Below are 15,406 nucleotides of genomic sequence, written 5' to 3' on the forward strand. Positions count from 1 at the left end.
AATTTTTTCGGAATTACAATACTACTTCCTTTACTTCCTACAAGGAAGTAAAAATCTGGTGAAATCTATATATATCGTCTTTGTACATTAAGACTTAATGCTGACTGACCTACGAGATAAACATTTCGCTAATGTGAAGCTTACAAATAAACGGAATAATTATTTAAATTATAATGCTGGCTGAAGCAGTCAAAAGGTAATTTTGCCTGAGTTATTGGAATACCGAAGCGTCAACGAAAATTATAAATTTCGTTGTAAATCGATACGGGACATAGTTTCCGGATTCTCAACAAATCTTGTTTAGATATTCTTCAGAATTTTGTTAATCGTTCGTTACCAGACATATACCATAAAGGTTCTTTTCAATAAAATGGAGAGAACTCTGAGTTATTCGACATTTTCTCGATGTTATTATTCTTAGTTGGTAATATGTGTTGGGCTCTTAACAAGTTACTATGAGTTTAATAAGTTAGCTGTTTTATAAAAGCCTGCAGATTTGGCACTTAATAGGGAACTTTGAATATATGTTTACAATTATTCCCTACGTAAATTTTGACAATCGAGGATACATATCTTTTGGACTAAATTCCTCTCTACAAGAAATTACTTAACATGGCTAATAACGTGATAATATAAAAATTTTAAAATTCGACAATATTAAAGCGCTTTAGTTGCATAATATTCGATATGTGTTCAATAACCAAATTATTTCAATTGAATGAAAAGTATTTGTGGCAGATGAGCGTTTTAGTAAGTAGGTGGTCTACAACAGAAAGAAAAAAAAAACTTGTATGATATACAAGGTGTCTCAAAATGTCGTTGCCAAACTTAATTTACTGGTCTGTCATATCATGACAAACAAGATTTGCATAGAAATTTGCGTGCGAAAATACGAACGGGACCGCTAGAGGGCAATGTTAGCAAGCGTAGAGGGGAAGGAAGAAAGGATGTCGAAAGAGGTATAAATATGACACTTTTTAATGAACATAATTAAATCATAGAAAATGTTCAAAATTCCTTCCACTCGCCAAAGTGGATGCTTCATAACGTCGACGCAGGGATTCACAGGCCTGTTCAAAATGGGCAGATGGGTCACGCACATGTGCTGCCGCTTTCGCGATCCTGGCAACGAGATTTACGATCACCTCGTACACCATGGAGTTCATATATCCCCACAGGCATAAATCCAGGGGTGTCAGATCGGGGAATCGCGGTGGCCATGCGACTGGACCGCCTTTGCCAATCCAGTGATGATCAATATATGTCCTATGGAGGCATTCCTAGATAATGCCGCTAAATGCGTGGGAGTTTCATCACGCTGAAACCAGATGTTTCGGCGTGTAGCTGCTGGAACGTCAACTATTAGATGCGACAACACTCTTTCCACGAAATGTCTATAAAGAACTGAGTTAGTAAACCGATTCTTCTTTCTCCTGCAGCACCTTCGCCTGAAATGCTCACACTTCCTCACTCTCCCATAAACCTTCGAACATTGCCCTCTAGCGGTCGTCGTTCGCATTTTCGAACACAAGTTCCTATGCATATCTTTTTTGTCAAGATATGACAGCCCAGCTTGTTAAGTTTGGCAGCAACCTTTTGTGACACCCTTAGATCAGTGTTCCTCAATCTAGTCCTCAAATTCTGCATTCTTTCTAGATTAAAAAAAAGACAAAAAATAAAATTGAAATTAACTGCACATCAGTCATCATTCATAGAGCTGAAATTCACAGTTTTAGAATTTACATATGGCAGTTATCTGTCACTTGTCTGACAAAACAGGTATAATGGTACCTCGGTATATACGTCATTAATTCGATCCAGATCTCTGAACGTATACCAAAAGAACTTTTCCAATAAGAAATAAAAGGGAAATAATTAATCCGTTATTACAAAAAATACTATTGTTATTATTATAACACTGTTTCTGAGTGGCACAGCGTTTTGGTTCTGCCTATGAAGACTTATATTTAAATCATACTTATCAACTAAGTTTCTCAATTACTTATTTTAGTCTCTCTTTGCTTAAACTTCCATTCATTAAGATGATATTTACATCATTAAAGAAAGTAAAGAAGCAAAATATTTAAAATTATAAGCTAATATATACTAAGTGATAAAAATTCTCCTGATCGGATAAAGCCGGCCGTGCCACTCAAGGAGTTATTACTAAAACACAAATGCTGTGGGTGTAATATATATTGTACAGAAATGAGGCAGTGCACATCGATACTGTATTTCAATGTTTCTCTGCTATCCAGATCAAAAGAAATATGCTGTAACGTCTCTGACCATTATTAAAGGAGTTAAAGACACAAGAATCAAGGTAATATTCAAAGGTTTAAATACAGAACTTCTTTTTTGAACTGTAGAAGTACAGAACTTGCAAATTTATATGTAAGTGCAAAAAGGGCAATATTACGCTGATTCTAACTTCTCTAATAATAATGTAACTCCTATAATAATCATTCTTTAGCATTTTATTTTAAATAAAAGAAAACAAAGCCTGATCATTGTTTGGAAATGTCACTATGTTTTTGAGTAAGCATTTTAAAATAATTTAGGATATATCAGGATTTTTACATAGGAAATATGTCTAAATATAAATTGAATGAAAATTAAATGCATTACTTTTAATAGGTAAACTTTTTATTCAAAACGTAAGTTTTCCGTCGAAAATTCTCTGCCCTTAGACAGATAGCCTTGTATGCTTTACCCTGTTTTTTTTAAAAAAAAAAAACTTAACCTGAGTTATGCGCTGAATTACAAACATCAAGCTGAAACGTTTTGACTTAAAACATGTTTTTGGATACATTCATCATCAAATTCAAATTTTATAGTAATTATATTTTGACAGAGCATTCAGTACCTTTCTTAGCAATTTTACCCGGTTTAATAGTTCTCTGATAATATAATTAATAACAACTATTTATTTTCCATTTAAACATTATCCTCATTGTCATCAAATCACGATCTTGATTGCCTTACTTTGCATACCAACATTGCTTCCTTTTTTGAAACGGTTAAAACAAGTAATTGATCCGAATTCACAAATATCTGAAATTTATAATTTTCAAGGAAATCCAAAAAATTAACAATATGCAAAATGTATTGAAATATCAATAAGACTTATGATTCTTTTTTCAAGTCTTGAAAAAATTGTTTTAAAATTAACAGAAGACAATTCAATCTCTCCTGCTTTTATTAGGGATTACATTAAAATATAGAATTTGGGTACATTTCATTCGACAGTATATGTATTGAATATCAAAGATTTTTCTTTCATAATTTTTTATTGTATTTAGTCATCAATTAAACATGTAGTTAGATAAAATTAAGAAAAAAAAAAAGGGGGAGGGAGAAAAATTCAATTTGAAATTTTTCCCTAACAGTTCTGTTAATTACTGACCATGGAACAAGATAAGTTTTGAATACAAATGAAGCAGAGATGCTGAATTATTTACAGTATTTTTGCGCAAATAAGTTTATATGTTCAAACATTGCATGACTCTCGAATGTCCGAGAGGAAAAGATTTATGTGGGAAAAACTTAAAAAATCTAGAATCAGTAAGAGGACCATTCGTGATAGGACATCTTACGGTGAAATATAGGAAGGACCTCCTCGGATCCATACACCTCCTCGGATCACACTTTTTCAAATTCTTAATAAGCTGTTAAGATGATGTGGTACGTTCACATATCATTTTGACGGCACATGGTACTTCCGTTGAATTGGCAAATGTTACTGAATACAATTTTACACAAACGTATGGTTACAAATGATGGTTAAGTTAACTTATTAGCATATCTATCTATATATTTATTAATTTTAACAAAGATTACAGAATTTCGAGGAAACCCACCAGCCGCCGAGTGGTAAAGTCCTTGAAAACTGGTAGTTCAGTCCGGGGCTCGAATTCCAGCGAATGGCTGCATGAAAGTTTTTGTGGTTCTCCCCATGTATAGCGCGTATACGAGTCAGTTTCCCTTAGAAAGTGCCCCCAATAAGGCATCCCTACCCTTAGACAGATAACATTGCCGTAATCAAATAAACCAACCCATAACCAGAAATTCGAGGTAATTTTATTTTTGAGTTAAGGTATATAAACCCAAAGTGATTATTTTTCAATTACATAAACTCTAAGTGAGTTTAAAATGAGCAATATGCCTCTCCTCTAAATTCTTAAAAAATTGCAAATTACAATACTATGTGTATGACAAAATATTTATTTTATTTAAAACATTTTGATATTTCAAACATAAAAGAAAAGTAGCAAATACATTACCAAGGACATCGTGTAAAAATTTCCATGCTTACAACCAGTTAGTTATAAGAAAATTGAGCTTTAACGTGTGTTGTATTTTTGCGATATTTTGGTATTTTAAAGGTTCTTTAATGTATTTAACATTAAAGAATATAAATATTTTGTTAAATATAATCTTTACATATAACATAAACATTTTGTTATAAATCTATATTTTCGTAGTCCAGCAGCTTAAAATTTTATAAAACGAATTCATAATCAAAATCGCTGTTGCAAGTTATCAAAGATAACCAAGGTGTAATTTGTGCGGAAATGCCAGTAAACTATACAAATTGCTGTTATCTATCCAGCAATGTATGTTTCTTTTGGGCGGAAGTATCCCTGCTTTTCGATTTAAGTGGAATTGTCGTATGTAGAAGTACTACCAAACCGCTGTCAAGGCAACGTGTTCTGGATTTAAAGTACCACATCCCCCTTAGCTACCAAAGCCACTTCCATGCTCCTAGCCAGCCACCTCCATGCTTCTAGCCATGGAGGTGAGAAAGGATGCTCTCCATGCTCCTAGCTGCATACTCCTAGCAGACTTCTAACTCTCCTTTTGTTAGGAGGTGTTGCCAAACCCCGGCAGCACAGCGTCGGCCTTGGTAGGAGAAAGGAATCTTCCTCTATTCCTACATCCATGGTTCGATGGCAGGGGAACAGAGCTGCATACCTATTGATTCGCCCGCTAGAGAATTCTTGAAAAACATCTGCGGCGCTGACGAAGTCGCACTATCTACAGCATACAATGCCTATGCCAACTGCAGATGCAAACCTGAGCTCTTTGCCACAAAATTCGTGGAATTGTTCCGGTTTAATGTTCTAAAACTAATGTTACTGTTAGACAAGTGAGAAAAATCCCGCTGACATTTCTACTGCCAGTGTAGCTAAATTTCTCAGCATTTCAAGTAAGAATAGAATTTTTTTTAAAAATGGCATTTTTTAGATCAATTTTTAGTTTACTGATTTTAGGGCATTTTACATATACAGTACCAGCCGCTTATTAAAATATCTTCCGTTTCGATCACATTTGAGTTTATTAAGCAGCTGAGTTTATAGAAGGTGATTTAAGAAACTCAAATTTTGACGTCAGTTTTAAATATATCTAGTAAGATAGTAACAAATAATTAATACCTAAACTAATAATTACAAATTAATGTTAAAATTAATACTACTAAAATTAATGTAATTAAGCAATTTTGAAATTTTTGAAAATTTTCTATTAAAATTTTTGGATCAAAGTTTCGGTCCTGACCAACGTTTTTGTTCCTGGAAGTTGAAATGCAACAAAATGCTGATTTTAATAATTAGTGAGTTTAATAAGCGGTGGCTACTGTACTTCTCATATTACACTGTTAATTATCTTCAAGGTGTCATACTGTTGCACTTGCCTACAAACTTCCCTTACCTTTAATGATATTTTTTTTTTTTTTGTCATCTAAAAGAGTAATTACAAATACAAAAAGTATAGAATGAATTCAGAGCCATTTTACGGATTCAGCTAGTAATTAATAATAGCAGGGATGAATTGCGTTTATTTCTCTTAAATTTCCTAATTTGCTAATAATTAACAAGAGCAATTTAAATTTTAAAGCAAAAATAATAGTTTACACTTTGCGGAAAGGCAACAGTTTGGAGCGTAGCAGATTGAAACATTTTATTTCAGGCAGTGGCGACACGTTTCTTTCATATCACTGAGTTTGTTGATAAAATGTGAAACAAATACTGTACGCATTGCCGAGTGGCAACATATTGAATATAATTAGATAATTTGTTAATAGAGGGTCTGTAAAATTCATTTAAAATATAAAATTCCAAATTTGAGCTTCGGGATTCACATTTTCAAGTTGCTTTTATGCGTTCAAAATTTGTTGGTTTAGATACCACCGTTTTTCCACATAGCGAAAGGTTTGCCACATTGCTGTTTTTACACAATGCATTTCCCTATCCATCCACCCATCCGTCCGTCATCAGTTGATGATGAATCTATCCATCCATCCGTCAGTTATCAAATAATGATGGATCCATCTCTCATCAAGTAATAATATCTCCAACTCTCATTAGGATATTAATAGATCCATTCATTCATCCGTCATCAACTAGTGATGGATCCATCTATCCATTCATTCATTCGTCATCAAACAATAATGGATCCACCCATTAAACCTTCTGCCATCAAATAATTATGGGTATATTTACCCATCCATCTTTAAGTAATGATGGGTCCATCTCTTCATCAAGTAATGATATCTCCATCCCTCATTAGGATAATAATAGATTTATTCATCAGTGATTACATTAGGATAATAATAGATTTATTTAACTAGTGATGGATCCATCCATCCATTAATCTATCCGTTATCAAACAGTAATGGATCCACCCATTAATACTTCTGTCATCAAATAATGATGGGTATATTTACCCATCCGTCTTCAAATAATGATGGATCCATCTATCTATGCATCATCAAGTAATTATGGCTCCATCCATTATCAAATAATAATGGATCTATTCGTTCATACATCCGTTATCAAATAATGATGATCTATCCGTTCATCTATCTTCAAGTAGTGATGGATCCATCCATCCATCCGTCATCTTTCGCTATCAAATATTAATTGATCCATTCATCCGAAATCATATAATTGATGATAGATCCATCCGTCTGTCATCAAATAATAGTTAATCTATTAAAAATAGTGATAAATGGATCCATGTATTATTATTTAATAATACAGAAAAAATACGTATACAGAGGATGGTCTAGGAAAACGTATATTTTTTGTGTCAATAATATGACAAAATGAACAATATCTTTCTGATCGTCCTGATTCTGATATCTGATTGATTCTAATTTGAAGCTATTTGAATTCTGAAGCTATTTGAATTTTCGCAGAAGGAATGAATAGGAAGGCAGAGTGACGTTACTAAATCTCTCGGGAGAGCTTTCAGCTCTCTAATATATTCATAGAATTAGGTGCCTCCATGCTGCATAGATAGTATATATTTAAAAATATTAAAACTTTTACTGGGACTGAAATCCAGGCACACTATGCGGCAGCCTGCATCGCTGTACGCTGTGCTTGTCAGGACCTGGATGATCTAACAAGATAGAATGGGAAAAAGTGGACGGAATACTGGAATTTCACCATTGGTTGAGGGGTGGTCGGCTCAGGAACTCGAAGAGTTTTTCGCAATATGGGTCCCCGCGTTATGACGCTATCCCGGCATAATGCTTCCGACTTTCGATTTTATGGAATTGCGAAATACGAAAACAAATGGAAAGTTCAGAATAGTGATAAGCTGGGGGAGTACGATGTGAGAGTCCGACAGAGAGTATCCCTGCAGTGCAGGCTGACGAAGGTAGTGCGCATGGATAAGCAATGGCATGTAGAGAGAAAAAATAAATGCCTAAGCCTCACTGAAGCTTAAGAGTTCACATGTGTGCCCAATAGTAGTTTACATAACGATATATTGTATATATCTTATATATTTCCCACTATGTATTATTTAAATATTATTATATTTAAATAATGCATAGTGGGAAATATATAAGATATATACAATATTTACAGCAAAACAACACCGAAAACAAACACAATCAGTAAAAGAGGGTGTACAGGAGTATTTAATTTTAGTAAATTAACTATTGAAGGTATCTGAGGACCGCAAGCGGCCGTTTGCTATTTGCTACATCATTAAAATCATAGTTTAGCACTGGGATGGTATTATTGTTTACATTAGGTATATTGTTATAGAACTTTTCTGCAAGCAGAGCAAAGTAGGCGTAAATGGTAGGAATTTCGAGCTCCCCGTGAACTGCCGTGTTTCTAATAAACCAACGACAGTTCGCCATTTCTCGGAGTGTTACATTTTGCAAAACTTGGATTTTCTTTACATTTGTAAAGCTTGCATATCCCCAAACAGGGCAGGCGTAAGAGAGTATGAGACGCAAAAGGGTCTTGTAAATGAGCAATTTGTTATCTATAGAGAAAACGGAGAGGGGTGGTCTGAAAGAGTTATTTAGTGAAAAAGAGTAGCATGAAGTATTTTATTTTAAACTGAACGCAAATTTTAGTATTCTTTCATAGTTTTATTTATTGGTGTAGTTTTGTTTTCCTACGTATTTAAATTATATATCTATCACAGATAATCTTATATCGATTTCTTTTAATTACACTTAACTTGCTTTTATTTACTTTTAATTACAAACTTTGAACATAATTACGAGTAAATGAGGTCAAAAAGTGTAATGACTTACCTGCTTAGCTCGTACGTTTCGCCGAGAAGTGGGTTAAAAGGCTTGTTGAGTCTTTCCCAATTAGACGCTAAAGCAGAAACTGCAAATGCTGCAACATACTGAAAATGAAACAAAAGAACATTCAGTTAAATGGTTTGTAAATATAACTATGTGTTCTATGAGAACATTACTGATTTCCGTAAATTAATTTTTCATATCATTATTAGCATTATGATTCATAAAGTAGTTGGTATAAAATGTTTGGATTTCATTTCCAGGTGTTAATAATCTATTATATTTCAGAATACTTAATTTTGAGAATCTAAAAACACTGAAGAGAACTATTCACGTTTAAATGAACACTGGCACATTTACAGATTGTAGTAAAATGTTATGTGAAATTTAATAACATGTCCATTAAACAACTTCGAAGCATGATGTTAGAGCCATCTAAACGCTCCTTTTTTTAACAGAGGTTACATTTTTAGAATGATTTCAGAGCCGTTTAATGTATACTTAAAATGTAAAGATTAAGTTTGTGCCCATTACCCTGGAAGGTGACAATAACCTTCCACGGATCATGCATCAGCAGTCCTTGAAGCACAAAGAACAAAGAACGGATCTTCTTACGTAATAATGTCATCTTCTTAAATGGTGGTTTTAGTTTATTGCCCACGAATGCCTTGATATTTTATGTCGTCAGAAGTTTTTTGCACTTCTGAAGCTGTTCCCAGGACTCGTTCTTTGAGCTGGCAAACAGGAAGGCTGCCAAAGACTTGTCATTCTTGTCTGTATAATATAAATGTTCCCTTTAATGTTCTACGCGTTGACAGGTTATTAGAGGCGAGAAAGGTTATTATTTCAGCGTGAGGTAAGAATCGTTTCTGTGCTTTTTTGCTTTACTGGAAATCATATGATAGGAGGAGAAAAAGTAGATATGGATTCTCCGGAAATTATTATTGTAGTTGCGGCGAAAGTTTTGCTTTAAAAAATGATTTTATTACATAGAGGTGTTGTTATAATGTTAAACGGTAATCCTGTTGCATTTAGTAAATGTAAAGAAATTTGAACATATTTAAAATTTACGCTATGTCTATAATAAAGTAAAATGGATTTTAATTTGTGTGGGGAGTAGATTTTTGGCTTTTAAATTTTATATTTATGGTTGGCAACTGTTTATTAGGTGCAACTTGCTTTTCATCTGTCTATGCTCTTTTGTTGCCAGAAGGTAAAACACGAAAAAAATGAAATAAAAATGTAGCAAATAGATAAGCAAATAATGATTAATTATTGGGCCCATTTCTCATAGTGATTCAATTCTTCAAATGTCTTATATCAAATAGATGTTCGAGAAATTATTCGTGATATAATGAGTCTGTGTATGTTTTCAATTAATAATTATGTAAGGTCATAAAAATATATCATTTTAGAATAATTTTGTAAGTAGTTAATTTAAATGAAGCTTAATTTCTGTCATTTACCCGACGACTTAAAAGTTGTCTTATATAGTTCAATTATCTTTGCAAAGTGCGACTACTGAATTAAAAGTTATATATTTTTTTATTTTTCTAGAAGATTGAACGCGAATCAATTTAAAACACAAGTATTTAAGCAAAATTTTAACAGTTTTGTATATAAATTTTGTCACTGTACAGCTGTATAATTTTAATGAGGAAAAGAAAAGGCGAAGATAATGATCAAATTAGAATTTGCTCCTAAACACCCATGTTTCAAACAATTTTATAACTTTAGAACCGTTTATGAGAACTTTTTTAATATTCCTTTGCTCGGAAAAACACAAGCTTATAATTTTGCACGATTCCTCGTTTAGATTTTTCTTATAAGCCTACTTTGTTGTTTGGATAGAACAAAATTTAGAATTTTGAGTACTAAATATTTCATCAGAATTTTCATTTTTCTCCGGAAAGAATCATGGCATGGGAATTCTTCTGTTTTTCCCGGTGGTTTGGTAGCCTTGGCTACTAATGTTTAAAATTAATTTATGACTAGTAACAGCATGAATTATAAACAAATAGCTAAGTTATTGCATTTTATTTTCCAGCTATCGAAATGTGACGCTACGAGCAACGTTTTGAAACCAAAACCTCGCAATCATGAATCAGAACTAGAACTAGTTGCCATTCAGCATAAAGAAATTTAAATATAAATATGAACTACTTATTGCCATTCAGCATAAAAGAAATATAAATATGAATATTAACAAAATATTAAAGTTAATTTTATAAAATAATTAAATATAGGAACAAATATATGAAATAAAAAATAATTATTTCTCATGCACTAACTGGGCCACTACACTACTCCCCCACCAGTAACTAAGTTACGTTACGAAGATGGAGAAATAGGTAGTAACTAGTATGGCAGTGTTAACCACTATCAAAATAATTTAGTCAGTCCTTGAATCTAACAGGTAAACGAATAGTTCTGCCTGTGCGAGAATGTTTTTGATTCACATCCGAATTTGAGTCCGGTCTCTGCAAATTAGTGTAGTTAGGTTGTATCAAATGAGAATTTTCCTCAGCTAAAATATATGCTGGTTTCAAGCGATCCAGGGATACATTAACATGTTTTCCTTTTATGATAATAGTAAAATATTTGTCCTTGCGATCAATAACAGGAAATGGTCCTTCATAAGGAGGTTCCAAAGGTTTTTTTACCCGATCTATTCGCTGAAACACATAAGAACAAGTTGTTAAGTCTTTATGGACAAATATCTGTTCAGATGAATTTTTACGAATTAGTCTCGGTCCAACAACTTCCATCTGTTTCTGGAGTTTATTAGCAAAAGTCTCCGATGCTGTCTGGATACTTGGTTCGCTGAAAAACTCTCCAGGAAGTCTGAGACTCTGGCCATAAACTACTTGCGCAATAGAATGATTGGTATCTTCTTGAATAGCAGTACGCAAACCCAAAAGTACTGTTGGTAACGTGTCCGTCCAAGATATGTTGTTGTGGGCTTTTAATGCTGTTTTTAATGTTCGATGAAGGCGCTCAACTTTGCCATTACACGAGGGGTGGTAGGCAGTAGTGTGTTGTAAATTGATGCCACAGATTTTGGACAAAGCTCGTAATGTATCACTTTTAAATTGGGATCCACGATCACTAATGAGTTTACTTGGCGTTCCGAAACGCGCAATCCAGTTGCTATAAAAGGCTCTTGCGACGTTCTCAGCGGAAATATTTTCTAAAGGAATTGCTTCCATCCAATTCAAAAATCTATCTATGCAAGTAAGACAATAAATATTCCCTTTAGATGGTGGAAGTGGTCCTATGAGATCGATATGGATGACAGAAAATCTTCCTGGTGGTACTTCAAACTCACCTAATTTTGTTTTGGTGTGCCGACTGATTTTAGCTTTTTGGCAAGGAATGCAGGTTCTTGTCCACAACTGTACATCTTTTTTTATGTTAGGCCAAATGAATTTTGATGTCATTAATTTCATAGTCGATTTTATTCCTGGATGTGATAAACCATGAATTCGTTGAAAGACGTGTTTTCTGAAAGCCTGAGGAATATACGGCCGAACATGTTTAGTTGATGTATCACACCACAAATATTTCCCCGAAGGTAGAGAACATTGCTTGAAATTCAAGGAAGTAGTGGTTTGCAAACTCTTCAGTTCTTCATCTTGAGTTTGTTCATCAGCTATTTTATCATAATCTATCGATGAAATTTCATTAACTCTAGATAATGTATCCGCCACAATATTATTCTCACCTTTTACATATTTGATATCAGTCAAAAACTGGGAGATGTATTGAAGTTGGCGAGCCTGTCTAGGTGTTGCTTTGTCAAGGTTTTGACGAAAGGCGAATATTAAGGGCTTGTGATCTGTATAAATTGTAAATACTCTTCCTTCTAGGCCCACCAGCGGCCGAGCGGTAAAGTCGCTGAACACTGGTAGTTCGGTCCGAGGTTCGAATCCCGCGAACGGGCTGGATGCATGGGCGTTTTCGTGGTTTTCCCCATGTGTAACGTGTATACGAGCCAGTTTCCCTTAGAAAGTCCTCCACGAAAGGCATTCCTCCCCTTAGGCAGATAGCCCTCGTGTGCTTTGCCATAATTAAATACACCAACACCAACTTCCTTCTAGATAATGCTTAAAGTGTCTAACTGAAAGATATATGCTTAATAGTTCTCTATCATAGGTGCTATATTTTTGCTGAGTATCACTTAATTTTTTAGAAAAAAATGCTATTGGCTTCCACGAAGAGTTTTCATATTGTTGCAACACTGAGCCAATCGCAGTATCTGAAGCATCTGTAAATAAAGCCAGAGGTAGTTCAGAATTGGGAAAAGACAATAGTGCCGTGTTCACCAGGTCATTCTTGCACGTTTCAAACTGTTTTTCAGCTTCTTCAGTCCATTCGATTTTACGTTTGTCCCTCTTTTTAGCTCCCTTGAAATACGCATGTAACAATGCTTGATTCTTCGCTGCATCCTTTATATAACGACGATAAAAATTAAGTATTCCAAGAAAGGTTCTAAGTTCATGAATTGTTTCTGGTCGTTTGTAGTTAGTAATAGCTTGAACTCTTTCTGGCAAAGGACGGGAACCCTTAGGTGTAATTAGGTAGCCTAGAAACTCGATTTGGGGAACAGCAAAGACAGATTTTGAAACATTAATTCTTAACCCAAATGTATGTAATTTTTCGAAAACTAATTTAAGGTGATTTTCATGTTCTTCATGGGTACTGGATGCAATGAGTATATCGTCTAAATAGGGAAAAACGAATTATAATCCTCTAAAGACTTCGTGAATAAATCTTTGGAACGTTGCAGGAGCATTTTTTAAACCGAAACTCATTACATTAAATTCGTATAAACCGAAAGGAGTGATGATAGCCGTTTTACATTTGTCTTCTTCTGCAATGGGAATTTGAAAATAAGCTTTGAATAAATCAATTTTAGAAAAAATATTTATAACTCTTAAAATATGATGAAAATCTTCAATGCGAGGAATTGGGTATCGATCAGGTATCGTCTGAGCATTCAATCGTCGGTAGTCTCCGCAAGGACGATATGAATCATCCTTTTTCGTAACAAGGTGCAAGGGGCTTGACCACTGGGAGTTTGATGGACGAATTATTCCATTGTCAAGCATAAATTTAAATTCCTCTTTAGCTATAGCTAAGCGTTTTGGATCGAACTGTCGTGCCTTTGAATAAACGGGTTGACCATCAGTCGTAATAAAATGTGTAACACCATGTTTAATTTGTGTAGGAAAAAGGTTAGGTTTAGAAATTTCGGGATATTTCGACAGTAAATCGAAAATTTTTATGGATTTATTTAATGTGGTTACTGAGTACTCACTGGAAATAGCAGCGACATCACACTGGACACAAAGCTGTGTTACGCCATCAATTAATTTTTTCTTATTTATATCGATAAGCAATTTATATTTGTGAAGAAAGTCAGCTCCTAAAATACCTTTTGTGACACCAGCAATTATGAATGGAAACTAAAAATCACGACGTAATCCCAAATCAAGAGTTAGCGTTTTTATGCCATAAGTGGAAATATGTGTGCCGTTAGCTGCATACAGTTTATATTCAGTTTTACATTTATTCTGTGAAGTAGCAGGAATTATGCTTACGTCAGCTCCGCTATCAATAAGAAAGTGCAAATTTGATCTTCGGTCACGAACGAATAAACGAAATTTGCGACAATCCTTCATATTTTCTGCAGCAGCGTTTGCCGCTGAACCTACTGCAGATTCGAGTTTTCCTGGTTTTTGAAATCGTTTTTTACCCAAGCACACGGAGGCTTGCATTTCTCTGAAATGCATTTTGCTCCAAAACGAAAGTGATAAAAACAAAATTTGCCAGTAGGGTCATATCGTTTACGAGATCGGCTTCGAGATCGTGAACGTGAATTACGTAAATCCGAGTCCCTGCGTCTTGAGCGAATGGTTATTTGATCAATTTTTTGTTCAAGAAAGGTAATTCTTTGCAACAAATCATTTGCGGGAACGGAAGGAGCATTAGTACTAAATACTTCTGGTTTCCGATTCATATCACTAATTTTATCTGCCATAGACGCTAACTTGGTTACATCTTCATCACTGACTAATAATATATTTTTTATGGAGTCAGGTAGCTTCTCCAGCCATAAAGTTTTGATTAGATTTTCAGACACATCTGTAGTAGCAACTGATCTCAACTTCTGCAAAAGTTGGCTTGGTTTCATGTCTCCAAGTTCGATACCAGTAATCAAACGTTTAATCCGTACATTTTCACTTTCTTTGAATAAATGTAATAACCTAATTTTAGCATCCGAATATTTTGTGGCACTATCGTTCGTTACAATGTCCCAAATATTTTCGACGAACTTAGGTTCAAGCTGTGAAACTAAATAATTAAATTTCGTTTCTTCTGAAACGATATTACTAATTTTGAACTGAGCTTCAACTTGAAAAAACCATATTTCCGGTTTATCAATCCAAAAAGGAGGTATTTTTACACTCACCTTATGAAGCTCCGGTGACTGCATCGTATCTTTCATAGCAGTTTCAGAAGAGTCATTTGTTGACATTTCGAAAATTAATCAGGGTCACCACGATGTAGCCTTGGCTACTAATGTTTAAAATTAATTTATGACTAGTAACAGCATGAATTATAAACAAATAGCTAAGTTATTGCATTTTATTTTCCAGCTATCGAAATGCGACGCTACGAGCAACGTTTTGAAACCAAAACCTCGCAATCATGAATCAGAACTAGAACTAGTTGCCATTCAGCATAGAGAAATTTAAATATAAATATGAACTACTTATTGCCATTCAGCATAAAAGAAATATAAATATGAATATTAACAAAATATTAAAGTTAATTTTATAAAAT

The 15,406-nt window shown here is 34.1% G+C and overlaps 2 protein-coding genes across 2 annotated transcripts in view; one reads left to right on the forward strand and one right to left on the reverse strand.

Moving 5' to 3' along the window:
* LOC118201077 (oxysterol-binding protein-related protein 2-like) overlaps positions 1 to 15,406 on the reverse strand; it is a 325,620-nt gene that overhangs the window by 101,715 nt on the left and 208,499 nt on the right. Inside the window, exon 4 of the mRNA XM_085815069.1 lies at positions 8,564 to 8,661. Within this exon, the coding sequence (XP_085671195.1) occupies positions 8,564 to 8,661 (98 nt within the window). The remainder of the gene's footprint in view (positions 1 to 8,563; positions 8,662 to 15,406) is intronic.
* fray (oxidative stress responsive kinase frayed) overlaps positions 1 to 15,406 on the forward strand; it is a 384,455-nt gene that overhangs the window by 7,379 nt on the left and 361,670 nt on the right. The window lies entirely within an intron of this gene.

This window comes from Stegodyphus dumicola, chromosome 4, assembly GCF_044657685.1.
Source record: "Stegodyphus dumicola isolate Sdum_Otavi_A_Nest chromosome 4, ASM4465768v1".
NCBI classification, from domain to species: Eukaryota; Metazoa; Arthropoda; class Arachnida; order Araneae; family Eresidae; genus Stegodyphus; species Stegodyphus dumicola.